General features: G+C 38.1%; 1 protein-coding gene across 2 annotated transcripts; it reads left to right on the top strand.

Moving 5' to 3' along the window:
* The first annotated feature begins 2,636 nt into the window (after positions 1 to 2,636).
* LOC111226971 lies at positions 2,637 to 15,834 on the top strand. Of its 2 annotated transcripts, XM_022752305.1 has the most exons (10): positions 2,637 to 2,956; positions 4,763 to 4,911; positions 6,466 to 6,589; positions 6,749 to 6,848; positions 10,514 to 10,719; positions 11,069 to 11,199; positions 12,678 to 12,801; positions 13,025 to 13,121; positions 13,209 to 13,284; positions 13,804 to 15,834. In XM_022752305.1, the coding sequence occupies exons 1-10, from the start codon at positions 2,884 to 2,886 to the stop codon at positions 13,909 to 13,911; spliced, it is 1,188 nt and encodes a 395-aa protein (XP_022608026.1). In that variant the 5' UTR covers positions 2,637 to 2,883; the 3' UTR covers positions 13,912 to 15,834. The 2 variants fall into 2 exon arrangements, 1 of the variants encoding a protein (XP_022608026.1); XR_002665322.1 differs by lacking the exon at positions 11,069 to 11,199.
* The last annotated feature ends 1 nt before the right edge of the window (position 15,835 follows it).

The raw sequence follows: 15,835 nt of genomic DNA, 5'->3' as shown, positions 1-15,835 counted from the left end.
TGATCTTCTGTCTGCTTTCTCATTCACCACACACCCAAATACAAAATGCCATTTCATCATTCATAATGCACTGTTACTTCCTTAAAGGTGCTATATGAAAGATTGTGAAGCATTTAATCGCTTTTTTTTATCGCCAATATATGTGAACAGATTGTTACATAACTTAAAACTTAAGACTTTCTCATTTGCCTATAACAGTATGTGGGCAGAATTCTATGTAAATGGCCAACAGTGTGCAACACTATAAGGCTGGGATATATGACTTTATATCAATATTACGATTATTTCAATTTTTTTTACCTCAATAACTTAATGAGCAATTACTTTGGTACTTATCAGACCTCTCTTTTTTTGAGCCATTCGTTCTTCATATTTGGCAATGTGATTCTGTTTAAAATGATTAATCCCATATGTTGCATTCACCACTGTCACGTAGAGTTGTGACAAATAAAACCCGATCAGAAGGCGAGCCTGGTGCGTCATTGTCTCCAAGGGTCTCTGTTCCTGCATGTCTGGACTCGGGACGTAGCCTGAGGCTCAGTGTTTGCGCTCTTGTCATGCATATCATCAGCTTTGCTTTGAGTAAACGCTGACTAACATCAGTTGGATGGGGCCGGGGCATGTGACTGATCATAACATAGTATTTTTTAAAGGGCACAAGTACTTGAACGCAGCATTGGGGAAAGTATCAACCGAAATAACCGACATAAGCAGGACTTCAGTTTCTAAATATCGGTTATCAGTTAATTATCAGTAGAACGAAGAACCAACTCCCAGCAAAAAACAAAACATCAGTTCTTTAGAACCTGTTATTTACTAGATTTTTTTTTGTGTAATAACTGTTGTTACTTTAGCGTTATCATTGTCTCAACCCTCTGCCAGACCTATAACATTACATGACAATATGAAAGGTCAGTTCTATTATGCTCATCAGCACAACATCAGCTCTCAGTAATGAAGTGTGCCAACACATTTATAATAAAATGCTCTCGCTATACGATCCCTGTCATTGTAAACCACAGAAAATGCAGACAGCGAACAACTGAAGGGGGAGAGGACCTGTCACCTGCGCCCAGTGTCTCTCGCCCCTGCTGATGTCTCTGCTTAATGTTCGCTCCATTGCCATCGCTGGCGTTCCTCCAGTGGTTTATTTATTAGGGAGTACTTTCTGTTTCTCAGTGAAAGTTTGCAGAGGAAGGTGGAATATTCACAGTGAATGCTGTCCTGCAGACTGTGCTTTTTTAAATGTTTGGATGCTATCGAGATTTGGATGGCTGACTTTGCTGCCTTTAGCTAAACGTTAATAAGACAGATGCTCTACTAAATTGTTCCCGAAATTCTATTTCCAAACATCAAGAGTTTATGTAGAAGCTCTTGTTTATTATTATTATTTAGGGAACATTGGAAAATTAAGATCTGGGATGACCAAGGCTGAGATGGAGTTTATATTTCTTCTCATTAAGCTCAGCCTTTCACTATGAAAGATTACACATGACAGCAGTTTTGTCCTGTCTCCTGGCTTCCAATCAAATTCTCCATCCATTTTAAAATACTGCTGCTAACCTTTAGAGCCATGTATGGGGAAACAGCCCTGACCTCCTTTTCCAGTTCCAGTTGGGCTCTTAAATCTGCCGAACAAAAATGACTGGCTTGTCCCTTGGACCTGAGGTGACTGTACTTTCTAAGCTGTACCATCCAATTTAGGAAATGCTGTCCTTATCAATGCCATTGCCAGACTATTGTAAAAGCATGAAGCAGCTGACAGTGTTTTTATTCAGATTGGCTTTTGGTTAGCCTGTTTGAATAGCTGCTCCATTTTATTTTATTGCTTTTTACTGACCTATTTCCTCGTTTGTGTTCGCAACTTTTGAACTCCTTTATTGACGTAAAGCACCTTGCGATTTTGTATCTGTGAAAGGTGCTATACAAATACATGTTACTTCCCTGCTTACTTAATAGTACAGGCCAAATAGAAGAAGTAAGGATTGTCAGTGTGTCAGTGTGTCAGTGTGTCCTATCTCTCTGTCAGACTATACATTTTGATTTGTTTTTCCTAATATCCACATTTTAATTTTCTTCCCTGGATTGTTGGGTGGGGTGTTCACATCTTTGTCACCTTTTCACCATCTCTGGCGGGGGATTACATGCCTCTGACAACCAAGCAGTGGCACATTCCAGTCTCTGCTTTTTTCTTTGAGATAACAGTTTCATTGGAAATAATGGACCTGTCACAGCTTGTAAATATTGTTAATAGATTTTTTTTGGTTGTCAAAAAATGACTAGAACATGGCACCTTTTAAAAATGATTTAAGAACTGTATTGAACAGTTTGATTAATGTTAATGAATGATTTACTAAGAACCATGAATAACTCGGGTTACCATTTGCCATTTGTTACAACTCATTAACGCTTTACTGAAGTTGCTTTATTAGAGATTGGTACCAAAAAAGTCATATTGTTTCACTTGGACTGCTCTCTTTTTGACACGCCTGTAGACTAATATTTCAGGGAAACGCATCATAGCCTTTTGTTATTCTTCTTAGTCGCAGTAACTGAAAGCATATTCACTGGCGTAAGTCCTCATCAAAAGAGAAAAAAAAAAAAAGAAAAAGAAAAAAGGAAGCACTCCGCCCAGCTCCAGCCCTCTGCAGTTACATGACCTTATCCGAAGAAGCTGGAAGCGAAAATCGATGTGAAACACTGAAACAAGTACGAAGACTTTCTTCCCTTTTTTTTTTTCCCTTTGCGTTTCTTTGAAACCGGCGACAACAGGCTGGACAACAGACCGCTGTCTGTTTACAGGAGCGAGCAAACGACAACGCTTTTCGTCCTCACAGAAACAGCTGTGGAAGAAGAAACTTTATAGAGGACGTCTCCAAAACTATGAGCAGGATGTTTAACAGTTTGGACCTGTTCGTCGTAGGCTGCCTCTTTCTAATGGTTGAATCCCAAACAGGTAAGGAAGGACACGTATATCTCTTGCCTTGTTTGACTTCTGTGAGATATTGTCCAGTTTTGCCTAAGAGTAGCCTACGTGTGTTTCCCGGTACTGACGTCACGACTGGTATCTGTCGTTGAACAGAGAATCTGACCAGGCTAGGCTATATGTAGATCTATGAATTTCAAACACCTACATTTCAAATGACCTACCTCTTAGCTCATCAGCCCAGGTTGGTGGTGAGATGGTCAAGTTTAGGGTGGATGTATTAGTAGTTACTAAAAGATGTAATTTTAGCATCCATAATGGAAATGTTCAAATGTTTTACATGAATTTCCCCGAGGGGATAAATAAAGTATCTATCTATCTATCTATCTATCTATCTATCTATCTATCTATCTATCTATCTATCTGTGTTTAAACAAATGCCATACCCAAATGTAATATATGCACATATAATGAATTCCCATATATGAAACATAAAATAAAAACATATGTAAAAAAAAATGTATAAACCTATTAGAAAATTGGAACTTATACTTATGTCTAACCTATACAAATGAGTATGTTTAGGTATGTATGCGTATATTGCAGATACTGTATATTTGTATACACCATGTTATACCATAAAAAAATCATCATAGATTATATGATATATGATATATATTTTAACATATGTACATATACAAACTTTACTATGGGTATTTCATATATTTTATAAACTGATATCTTCATATATCCAGGACATGTATATATGTGATAATAATACAGCCCCTTATAGATGACATATATGGCAACATCACTCTTGTTATACACACTCACTGGCCACTTTGTTAGGCATGTAGACATGGTCAAGACAACCTGCTGAAGTTCAAACCGAGCATCAGAATGGGAGAGAAAGGCGATTTATGACTTTGAACATGGCATGGTTGTTGGTGCCAGACGGGCTGGTCTGAGTATTTCAGAAACGGCTGATCTACTGGGATTTTCACGCACAACCATCTCAAGGGTTTACAGAGAATGGTCTGAAAAAGAGAAAATATCCAGTGAGCGGCAGTTCTCTGGGTGTAAATGCCTTGTTGATGCCTTAGGTCAGAGGAGAATGGCCAGACTAGTTCGAGCTGATAGAAAGGCAACAGAGACATCAAATAACCACTCGTTACAACCGAGGTATGCAGAAGAGCATCTCTGAACGCACAACAAGTCGAACCTGTAGCCCTTCTACAGCAGAAGAAGACCACGCCGGGTGCCACTCCTGTCAGCTGAGAACAGGAAACTGAGGCTACAATTCGCACTGGCTCACCAACATTGGACAATAGAAGATAGGAAAAACGTTGCCTGGTCTGATGAGTCTCGATTTCTGTTGCGACATTGGGATGGTAGGGTCAGACTTTGGCATAAACAACACGAAAGCATGGATCCATCCTGCCATGTATCAACGGTTGAGGCTGGTGGTGATGGTGTACTGGTGTAGGGGATATTTTCTTTGCACACTTTGGGCCCCTTAGTACCAATTGAGCATTATGTATGGGACAGGACACTGATCAGGCATGATAGAGAGGTCAAAGATAAAGGAAATAACATAGGGTGACATGAGTAGATACCCTGCTCTCCCAGGTAGGAATATCACTCTCATCTCAAGCTACATGGGAGTCTTTACTCAGTTTTAGTTTGTTCACGTGATGATTCTCTGGAAGCTGAGACATTTCCGTGAAGCACAGCTGCTCCTTTGGGTGAACACATAATACAGCGTTGACAGAACAGAAAGGTACACAGAAGTCCTATGTTAACAGATTTCTGTAATTTCTCTTTCTTTACCTTCAGGCCAAATCTTACCACCACAAAATTTGTCTGTGCTGTGGAGAAAGGAATTTCAACCAGAGTTTACCTGGGCATCACCGCAGCATTCAGTATCAAATTGCACCTATCAAGTGATGACACAAAACAAGGACGTAGGAATCCAAAAAATATTTGTAAGTACGAACATTATTTCCCCACTCAGTAAACTAATTCTGTCTAAAAGCTATGCATGTTGTTCATTAAAGGTTTTATGAATGCAGCTCCTTTAAATCTGCATTGTGTTTGACCGCACCACCTACAAAGTATCGCACCGGTTGTTATATTATATTAAGTGAAGGGTCCTAAGATACAGCAGTTTAAATATTTCCAGGATTTATGTATATCAATGCACTCCTGTGAGCAGAGCTAATTCAACTATAAAAGGGTCGTTAATAAACGTACACTATCTTTAGTTTTTGCATAAACAACCACAATGATTACAGGATGAAGCTGGCTTTGTTATATTTTATCTATTAATATACTTTTATGTTATTAAACTGTCTGTGTATAGGAGAATTCCTGTGGTAGACAGCAATGTACACCATTAAAATCTCTTCAAACAAAAACTTAAGCTACCAGAATAAGACGCTGAAGCCTTAAAGGAGCCATTTGTAAGTTTTCCTATCGCTACATGGCTAGCGTTAGCATTAACAGCTGTACTTAGCAGCCTAGAAGAAACATAGCGAGTTCAGCATCAAACTTCATTCCTTTACTCATCAAGAGGTGGAACACCAGTGTTAACCCTCCTTTCTAACACGTCTTTTCTTCTACTGAAGTTAGCATGCTAACCAGCTAACCCCGGCCCGTCTCGTCACTTTCTGATAGCAACTCACTGTGGCCTCCAACCCGCCTTGAGGACATAGTGCTACTCACAGGGCTTATTATAATCTTTTGTATTATAAAGACAATAATAGTTGAAGCTCTTGTCAAGCGGCAATCACCTCCACCTTCCTCAGCAGCAGAGAAAACTTATTAATAGCCTCTTTACATAATTGAGTAAATGTAGAAATGCAATAATGTAAAATATATTCCATTACGATTGAAAATTCAAATTCTTGAACTTAATACATAAGTTTCATTATTGATGAGTAAGCAGCATTTAAATGTTGCAGCAAATTTGAACTATACTGCTGGGTATTTCAGTCCGTAAGAAAGAGATCAGAAGCTGATCGTGTGTGTTATATGTAAAATCTTATTCTGCAGAGTAACTAGTAACTGTAGCTGTAAAATAAAAAAAAACACAAAAACAATGTTTGCCTTTGAATTAGAGGGGAGTAGAAGTAGGTAGTAGTTGCATATATACAAAATACTTGAGTACAAGAGGCTCAGAATTGTATTTAAATACAGGTCTTGTGTCAATGTACATAGTCACTTTCTACCAATGACTATATTCAAATTCTAGATTTTGTCATAGAACACCTTAATGACCTGCCTTTCTTACAATGCTTGCTTGCTCATGCTAAAAAAGGTCAATAACTTTTTTTTTTAATTAAAAAGTTTTTTCTGACACAGCTCCACAGCTGCCTGTTACCTGTAAAGTGCTAGATTGTCTCAGTGTAATGCTACTGATGATGGTTTGACTGTTTTTATTTTTATTTGTGTGTGTGTGTGTGTTTGTGTGTGTGTGTGTGTGTGTGTGTGTGTGTGTGTGTGTGTGTGTGTGTGTGTTTCTCTGCTGTTGTAAACAGTTGAACGTTTCCCCTCCCTGGTCAAGCTACATAGTGATGGAAGGAGGATTTCTGCAGCTGTCTGTTCAAACTGTCTGTAATGGCAAAGAAAATGAGCGGGCTTTCTTCAACGTCTCTTACCCAGGTAGCTCATTTTGCTCACCATTACGGTGTTATTATTGCTAATAACACCCGATTTTGTTTTCAAACTTTGAATGCTTTTAAGTAGCTTTTTGAGACACATATCAATGTCTGTGTATTTATTTGTTCATTGAGATGTGTGTATGCATCCCCTTCCTCCCAGAGATGGTGAAGAATTTGCAGTGCTACGTACGTTCCTCCAAACAAACTGACTGCTCCTGGGAGGCAGCCATTCCCACTCCTGATCTCAGTTTTTTCTATCGGTATGTACTTTGTTTTATATTGTGTTTTTTTATATATATATAATGTATTATACTTATTCAAAAAAAGTACAGTGTGAGTATAAGTGCTGTACATACAAGTTTCTCTCAGAGAAGTTAAGTAAACGGAAACTCACTATTACACAGTATGTGTGAGTAAGCTGTATTGCAATATTTCCTGCTAGACATGGGTAAACTTTAGTTTCCTAACATATGAGTCAGTGTGGACCCAAGTGTAAGTAATGAGCTCGGGTTCAATTATTAATGGCTCAGCTTGTTATCAGTCCAGGTGGGTGTCAGTTGTTTATTGACTATATGAGGCTTATATTTGTTGAGGTCCAAGCCATACTTGGTAATGTAGCGTTAACTGTTATCTCCAACCAGCCATAACCAAACAACCATTAGCATGACTACAAATCCAAAGCTGAGAAGCAGATTCATGATCAAATGTTTAAACTTATAGCATCATCAGCATATACTCCTGTAAAACTTTCAATATGTTCAGTTTATTTTTGAATTCACAAGGTTAAACTTATGCAAGCCAATCTGCAGTAAGTCACACATGTGCAAGTCACAAGCAAGTCCCAAGTTACTATGGCTAGAATCAAGCAAGATAAGTTGAGACCCTGCTGTTTATCAAGCAAGTCACAAGTGAAGTTATATGAAATTCTGATGATCAACCCCAGTTTCCACATTTAAATCAGTTAAAAGACGGAGGTCATGAAAAGTTTAGTTTTACTTTCAACATTAACAAAAACTGTTGCAGCTGCTTACACCTGATAAATCTTGCGCATATTTGACATCTTGTTGCAATATGTGGCATGTATGACTGCAGCCACCCACTGCTTCAATTATTATTATTAGTTCCACCCAGGATGTTATGTTGTCACCCATGTCTGTATATTTGGCAGCAAAAAGCACTGAACCGATTTGCACCAATATTGGTGGAGGGATGGGACATAAGCCAGGGAAGAACTCTTTCAGTTTCGATTTAGATCTGGTTAAAAGGGCGGATCCGGGAGTTTTTTATCACTTTATTTGATGTGGAGGATTGTTTGGCCTTGGTGGAGATATGTGCTCTACTTGTGTGCCATTCTAGTTATTACTATTACTATACATCTCTATGTGGAACCTGCATTGTGCTCTGTTCTCTTTCCTCCTGCAAAACTAATTTTAGTATTTCTGGACTTGTCATGATCTCTCCCCGTGGTCACCAGTTTGCAGGCATCACACTAGAAATCACCCAATCATGTTTCAGAAACAAAATATAAGTTATCTAAAAAAAATAGCTCTAGTAAAATACAAGTCAAAAGTCAAGTCTCAAGTCATAAATACCAAATCAAGTCATCAGTGTTGGTCAAGCAAGTCTGAAGTCCTCAAAGTTGTGACGTTTATTATATATATATATTATTTATTTATTGAAACCTTATGTATTGGTTTTAAACACTTTATATCTACTTGATATAAGGTGTTTTGTATGAAAACCCCAAGTTTTTAATTTTACCAAGTGTCCTGTATTACAAAAACATGTCTGGCATTTTGTAACAAAGCAAACCGCTTGAAAATCAGTTGACAAGGGTTATGATGATTGTACTTGTGGATAGAGTACAGCACCTGCCTGCATTAGGAGGCGCGGCTTCACTGTTACAAACCTACAGTAAAATCAGTCAGTCCTCGCCGTTTTACTTGGCTTTACGGACATCTGTTTTACCAGAACAACTTAGCTAAAGGACAATAAAAGAATGCTGTTGGATCACACTACTGTGGCCCATTGTCTTAATAGCACCTGCAATCGAATCCTCATCATGACTGACTGCAGTGCCGAATATGATTCATATCATAAATCAACAGGAAAGTTTAATCATCACTGAGAAGTTACTACAGGCTTAATGGTTAACCTTACTCCTCTTTTGGAAAAATCCAAAAAGATTTAGTTGTTTTTTTCCCCCTTACATTCTACCATTTCTCCCTGAACTCCTCCAACTATAATTTGAGTCACGCTATTACGTCACTCACTCGCTCACTCGCTGACCACTGACCATCAGACTCTGCCACGGCCATGCACACAAACACAGAGCTGTTATGTTACAAAGACTACAAGACTTATGTTAAAAATTATATCCGGGGCTACACTCAAAGCATCTGAGGCTTGTGCCCTGGTAAATTACTGACTCACTTTCAAACATGGTTGATGTTAATACAGTTTGTCAGTTGGTCAGAAAAATTCTTATCTTGCATTCATGAGATTACACATGGTGAGAATTTTTGACTCAATAGAAACAAAAGATTTGAGCTTTGGAAATCTCAGGTCACAGCTGAGCAAAAAAAAACAGAGTAACAGACCCGCAGTGTTCAGCTGTTTTAGGAAATTACTGAGCGCTTTTAAAAAAGTAAAGCCTTTGCATTGATGACCTGAATGTAATGACTTGCATCTGAAGTAGGAAGGGATGTGCTTGGAGCTGATGGGCTGAGAGCCACAGGCATTGTGGGAAAGCATTGAGTATTGAGAAACAGAGGGACAGAGTAACAGCTGGTCCTGAAAATAACAAAGCAACTGTATATGTTTAGGCTACTGTGAGAGATTAGTTATGTTATTTTTTTTTAACTATTTCCCAACTAAACAATGAGCCTTTATTCTCCCATGCTATCTGTTGATCAGTCAGTGAGCGCAACCAGCTAGTTGTTACTTTGTTTGGCCGCTCAGGAGCCGCGGAAACAAGTTGTGAACACAACACTGGCACATCATCACCTTTGTGTTAATCTTGTTTGAAAACAAGCGTTAATAGTAGTAGTATTTATGGAGCAACATTAGCATTCGTTTGGAATTGTGTCCAGTGTTTGCTCTCTTTTTTTTTTTTTTTTTAGCTCTGTGGGAAATATCAGGCTCTTAAGCTGCTAAATGCTCCACTGTGTTCACAAGCTAGTTGCTAACTGTGTCTGCTTGCTTATTGGTGCTGAGTTTACAGTAGAGCTTTTTTTTTTTTCCACTGAGAACAGCTGAATTGTGCTGCTGAAAGTTACACAATGAAACTATCAAAACACGAGCACGTTTACAGACCGGATTGATTGGCTGAAACTTGTAAAGCTCCAGAGCAACAGATTTTTAGTGATAATTCTCTATGAAAGACCACACTACCAAAGATTTAATGTGTGTGTTAAAGTTTCAAAATCTCTGCAGAAGAACTAGTTTAACCTCATTTATTGTATTTCTTGGCAGGCTGCACTAACTTCCTGGAGTGTTGTTATCAACATGAGGCTGCCAGGCAACTCGCAGAAACTCCAGGAAATCACTGCACCCTGTCAAGACAATAGTTAGAGCACCTAACAGTTGGGTGGTTTGGTTTTTGTATGGATTAAGTAAGATATAACATGTTAGTTATCGAGCTTAAATGTGATAGAAGGCTATATTTGGGTAGTGTAGCTGTTTGCCCCTGTTTTCCAGCTGCTGGCGATGGCTTCATATGTAAGAGACAGACAAAAGAGTGGTATCAGTGAATAATGAAAAAGCATATTTCCCAAAATGTTGAACGTTCTCTAACTTTATTGAACTAGTAGTAGTAAAATCTGGCCTTATTTAAACATGTGTTCATTTTATCAATTCATTGTTTAATTTACTTCAGTAGTGTGCAGTTTGAAAGTTAATCACTCCTTTTCTTTGTTTTTCCAAGATTAGTGGATGAAGATTTCACTGTATCTGTTGGGGACAAGTCCTTGCCACCCTTACGAGAGTGCCCATCGTACAGTTCCACCGAGGGCGTGAGGACTGGTTGTAAACTGCAGGCGAAGGTCACACAGAACATCCACATCTTTTTTAACGGAACAGTGAACAACACAGTCTACAGGAACACCTTCACAAAAGATCTTTGGGATGATGGTACGCAACAAGCAGACTGAGCCGAGCTAATTTGATATCAGGAGTTCCACGGAGGAAATATTCTGTTGAAATATGCTGCGCTTCCCCATTGAGTCTCACGGTCGCTCTCTGTCCTTTCTTAGTTATTGTGTGGTGAGAATGTGTGTGCGCATGTGTCTCTTTGTGTGCCTGTACTTGTTCAACAAGGGGTGTGACGCAATCCAGAACTTACAGCTTTAGACTACACAGATTGCAGCCATTTTAGGAGAGCAAAAATGTGTGTGTTTGTGTGTGGGGGAGGGGAGAGTTTTATGATTGGGTGACACTGGATTGTGGTTACTATCGCTCTGTCTTGTCTCTCCCTGCACAGTGAGACCACCTCCCCTTAACTGGACGGTCATTAAGCATAGGGATAAATTCATCATCAGCTGGATTCCTCCTGACACTGGAAATCTGACATGGAAGTTCCTAATTAATTACACTGAGTGTGTTAATACAACGGTAACTGTCTTGAAATTCATGCTGTGTTTTGTTTAGTTGTTGTACACAATAAGTCAATGGACACAAACAACAACCATGAATAATTTGAACCGAATACTTAATTGTCAAATTGAATCACTACTGAATAGTTAATATTAAAATTAAAACACCACTGAAGTTTTAGCACTGACATTTTTTTATTTGAAAAACCATCTAAATTAAATTATATGGTTCTAATTTCCTGGTATGAAATTTCCAGATGGTAACCCAGTGTTGCCATGTGGTGTACTGGAAACATCCGGTGTTTCTGTCCCTGATGTAAAAAACATGTTGAATTATTTTTCTTCCTTCTGAAAACATTTGCAAAGCTGATGTTTTTGATATTTTAAAATCCTTTGAAAATGGTAAATGGACTTGGACTGCATGTACATAGTGTCTATATAATGCTTTACAATATTGCTTTTCACCTTCATTGAGTTACCACACAAAGCATTGGCGAACAACTTAGGGTTTGGTGTCTTGCCCAGGGGAACTTTGACAGCCGGGGGGTCAAACTTCAAGCCCAACCCTCTGTTAGTGCGTTGCTATTTTTCTCGTAGCATGACCACCACCAACCGTTGATGAGACGAATAGTGTCCAACCAGCAGCAGCAATATGAATTGCCTTGGCCACATTTTCCTCATGTTTAGAGGATGATGCTCCCTGGCTTTGGTGATCACCTGACTTTTCCAGCTATTGTATGGATTGTCATGAAATCTGATGCACTGATGAGCCCTACTGACTTAAGGGTCCCATATTGTATAAAGGAAGATTTCCATGTCTTCTTTGATTACAAAGCAGGTCGAGGTTCTATATTAATACTGTGAAAGTATCAAAGCGCTCAGTCCACAGAGAAATGAACACAGCCTGTATTCAGACACTGAGCCTTAAAACCAGCCGTCAGGACTTGTATCTAAATATCTAATATCTATGTATCTATGTGATGGATCGAGACCAAATTTTGTAGCAGCATCCCAGAGTATGAACTTTCCTCTGAATTTTCATCGGGCGACATTTGTTTCTTTTATGACCAATTTCCTGCAAAACTAACTAAACAAACTAACACAGAGCCACCAGTGTGATTTTAGACTCTTAGTCTTGTTTCAATATTCTATCCTCATTTGTAAACCCTGAAAAAGCTTAAATCAATTTTTGGAAGTGACACAACTTGAAATTACCTAGAGAACTTTAAGACAAACAGCATATAATCAGAATACATAATTGCATATAGATTGTTTTCAGAGCAATAGATGTTAAATTTAAATTCAGATTATATAAACTTAGTGGTTACATTCACCATAAGGTATGAAGGTGCCTCTAAGCTTAATATTTATTCATATATATATATATATATATATATATATATATTCATATTTGCCTCTATTGAATGTAGTCATATTGCCATATCTATTATAGAGCTGATTAATCACTATTACAATCGTGCCTTCATTTTCTCACAGACTAAGACCATTGAAAGAAAAACATCAGCTCATCTGAACCTGGTTGCTCACTGTCAGTATCGCATAAGGATTCGAGCAGTGCGTGGAAGATCTAGTACGCCATGGAGTGACGAGAAGTATTTTGGTAGGTCATCGTCTCTCTCATCTTTATAAAGGAACTGTTTAGAGCCTCCATGTGAAGGATTTGAAAATGTTGCTGCCATCTAGAGGCTGCTGTAAGAATGATACTGCGGCAGAGAGGAAATCTATCCCCCGGAAGCTGCACTTGGGTTTGAAGTTCTCTGTAAAAGCGCTGGGTTTAAATTGTTACTTGAAAGCTGATCATGGTGCTACTGATGTTTTTGCAGATGCAGATACAGATCCTAAAGCAATGGTGTATCTTGCCATTATCATCCCACTGATGTTTGCTGCCCTGGCAATCCTGATTTTTGTGTGTTGCAGGAAGTATGTGAACTCTGCACCTTTTTCGCTTGGCTCCTATTGATTTGTAGTCTTCTTCTTTGCCTCTAATATTTGACTCTCACTGTGCAGGAATAAGGAACATATCTTCCCCAAAGTACCACAACCTCGGGACTTCCTCAGCGATATTTCCGACAACAATAATAAGGTGACTGTTTTTTCTTAAAAATTCTCCTGTCTCCTAAAATAATTACAGGACTAGTGAGACATTTTGGGAAGTGCACATTTTCTGTCTTACCCAGACAGTTAAGGATGAGGAGGAGGACTGTGAAAATGACACATTGTGTTATTGTGCCAGGTGCGGTAACTTCATGTAGTCTGGCTGCCTGGCAACCCCCTTAAAATAACATCGTATCATTTTTACACATTGCCTTTTTTTCTTTTTTCTTTTACAGATTAAAGTGTCAAATATTGACCTTTCGTCTTTGTGCTAAGCTAAGCAAACAGCAAAAAAAGGAAATGCCCAAAATGTCAAACTATTCCTTTAACAATGACATCAGTAAAGTTAGTTAGAGAAAAAGATGAACTGGACAAAATAAAAATAAAACATAAATATATAAATACAATGGTATTTGGTGGTATGGTAATATAATGGTTGGGTTTTTAAATGCAACACTTGAGTTTGGCTTTCTCTGACACACACATTTTTTCTTCTTCTTTTCCTCAGAGCACTGTTTGCGATCTGTACATCCCAGCAAAGGAAGAGGAGAACTGTAACATCACTCTGGTGATGGATCCCCAAATCAATAATACAGAAAAAAAAGACACACAATAAGACACGATACTGCCAAGTCTGCAGTGATAGCAGCTCGCATCTGGAATAACTTCGGGGGTCTCCCAGAGTCTTGTTGATCTGACTGACTGAAGAATGGAAACTTTTACTGTTCAATTGATGAATCCAGGCACAGACTTTGGACCCTTTTTTTTGTGGCACGTTGAGTGAGTCAAGGGAAACGTCAACCCGAACCTCCTTTGCACAAAAAACACTGGCAGCTACCACATTCAGGTGCAATGTTGTTTGCAAATTGATGCAGCTGAAATCCAACTTCACTCGCTATTATTTAGACAGGTGAAGTAAGTTACACTGAATGACACGGCACTAAGTTGAATTCACATTCTAACCAGTCCTCCAGTAACAATTCCAGTCCTTATCACCATGTCATGTTTGCAACACCAGCAGTACTAACCCATTAGTTACAGTAAATTTGTCCTTTTTTTTTTTTCCTCTATAATTCCACCTTACTTACATTACTATAGCACCCGTGACGCTTCATGACCAAATAAATATGTCTCCTCGGACACATGCAGTTGCCGCAACCGCAGCAGCGAAGCATCAGTGGAAATGGCCAGCAATGGGGAGTTCGGTAATACTGAATGAAGAACAAACTGTGATCTATTCCACACAACCACGTTGTCCCTAGAAGTTCTGCAGCAATACATTTTCAATGAATTTACTTTTTTTGGGAAATCAGTTAATTGTTTAAGTATCTAACAAACATTACATACGTAAATACTAAACATTTGCTGGTCCCAGCTTTGCATGAGGATGCAAGAATTTCTTGCTTTTCTTTTCTTTTCTTTTTTTTTAATCATATTAAATGCAATATCTTTGTAGTAACAGAGTCAGAGAACACAAGCAACTTCATCTTTTGCTTTGGGGAACTTTTATCAGTGTTTGTTTGTTTGTTTTTAAACATATAACATACTTGGTTTGATTCTATTATAAAACTAAGCTATTAAGGCTCATTTACTGTTCAGCTTTTCTACTGATTAATGACTGTCCCTGTCAACTAACCAGAAAAAGTCAAATAAATAGAATACCAAGCAAGCCAGTCTGATGTATACAAATATACAATACTTGTACATGTCTCAAGGCCAACATCTCCTCTGGTCTACCATCATCAGTTCTCGTCCAGTCATCCTTCCTGACTTGGGAGATTAATAAATATCACAATTACAGCGCAATAAAATGTTTTGATATACAGGTACATTGTTGGTATTTCATTGTATCCAATCCAATGTTTGTGGTTTAACTTCTCCAGGGATTTCCTTTATGTCGGTGTTTAGGTGTTTGTAGAGCTAAAACTCACCTGAAAGTGTATTTCATTTGCTAGGTTGAGAACACAATGAAATACGTATAATTAAATTAATTTCCTCCCTCTCATGTACCATGAATGTGAAATGACTGAAGCACTTCTGTGTAAATACTGATGTATCAATATTGAAATTGTTGCCAGTTTGAATGTCCACTTGTGAACGGTTTATATTTGATTTTACGTTCTTTTTTAAAAATATTTTTGAGTGTTTGCTTTGTTGTGATTTCATTTGCATGTGACAGTGTCCATGTGATAATTATGCATCCGGAGCCAGCAGCAGGTTAGCTTAGCTTAGCTTACTAATACTTTTTTTTCTTTTTTTTAAGGTTATGAAATAAAAAACAGTAGATTGGATTTGCCATCATGTTGAGCTTTTAACACGGCGTTAATGACTTGGAAGATATGCAGTGATACTTTTTTTTTTTTTCTTGAGCTGATTATTTGACACCAGTTAAAGTTGAGTGTTTTTTAAATGTATCAAACAGCATAAAGTGTTAATATATCCGTTTTTGTTGTTGTTATAATCACTTATGAGTGTTTATGTTCTGTTTACTTATTTTAAATGCAAATGATGATCTGAAACAATGTACTGCATTTTTGATT

Source organism: Seriola dumerili, unplaced genomic scaffold (assembly GCF_002260705.1).
Source record: "Seriola dumerili isolate Sdu_G_001 unplaced genomic scaffold, Sdu_1.0 BDQW01000167.1, whole genome shotgun sequence".
In the NCBI taxonomy this organism is placed as follows: Eukaryota; Metazoa; Chordata; class Actinopteri; order Carangiformes; family Carangidae; genus Seriola; species Seriola dumerili.
This window is presented reverse-complemented; position numbering and strand designations above follow the sequence as displayed.

Coding starts and splice junctions, on each gene's coding strand:
- LOC111226971 (XM_022752305.1), top strand. CDS start 2,884: ATGAGCAGGATGTTTAACAGTTTGGACCTGTTCGTCGTAGGCTGCCTC. Junction 11,200..12,677: donor CTGAGTGTGTTAATACAACG/GTAACTGTCTTG, acceptor ATTTTCTCACAG/ACTAAGACCATTGAAAGAAA. Junction 12,802..13,024: donor GAGTGACGAGAAGTATTTTG/GTAGGTCATCGT, acceptor ATGTTTTTGCAG/ATGCAGATACAGATCCTAAA.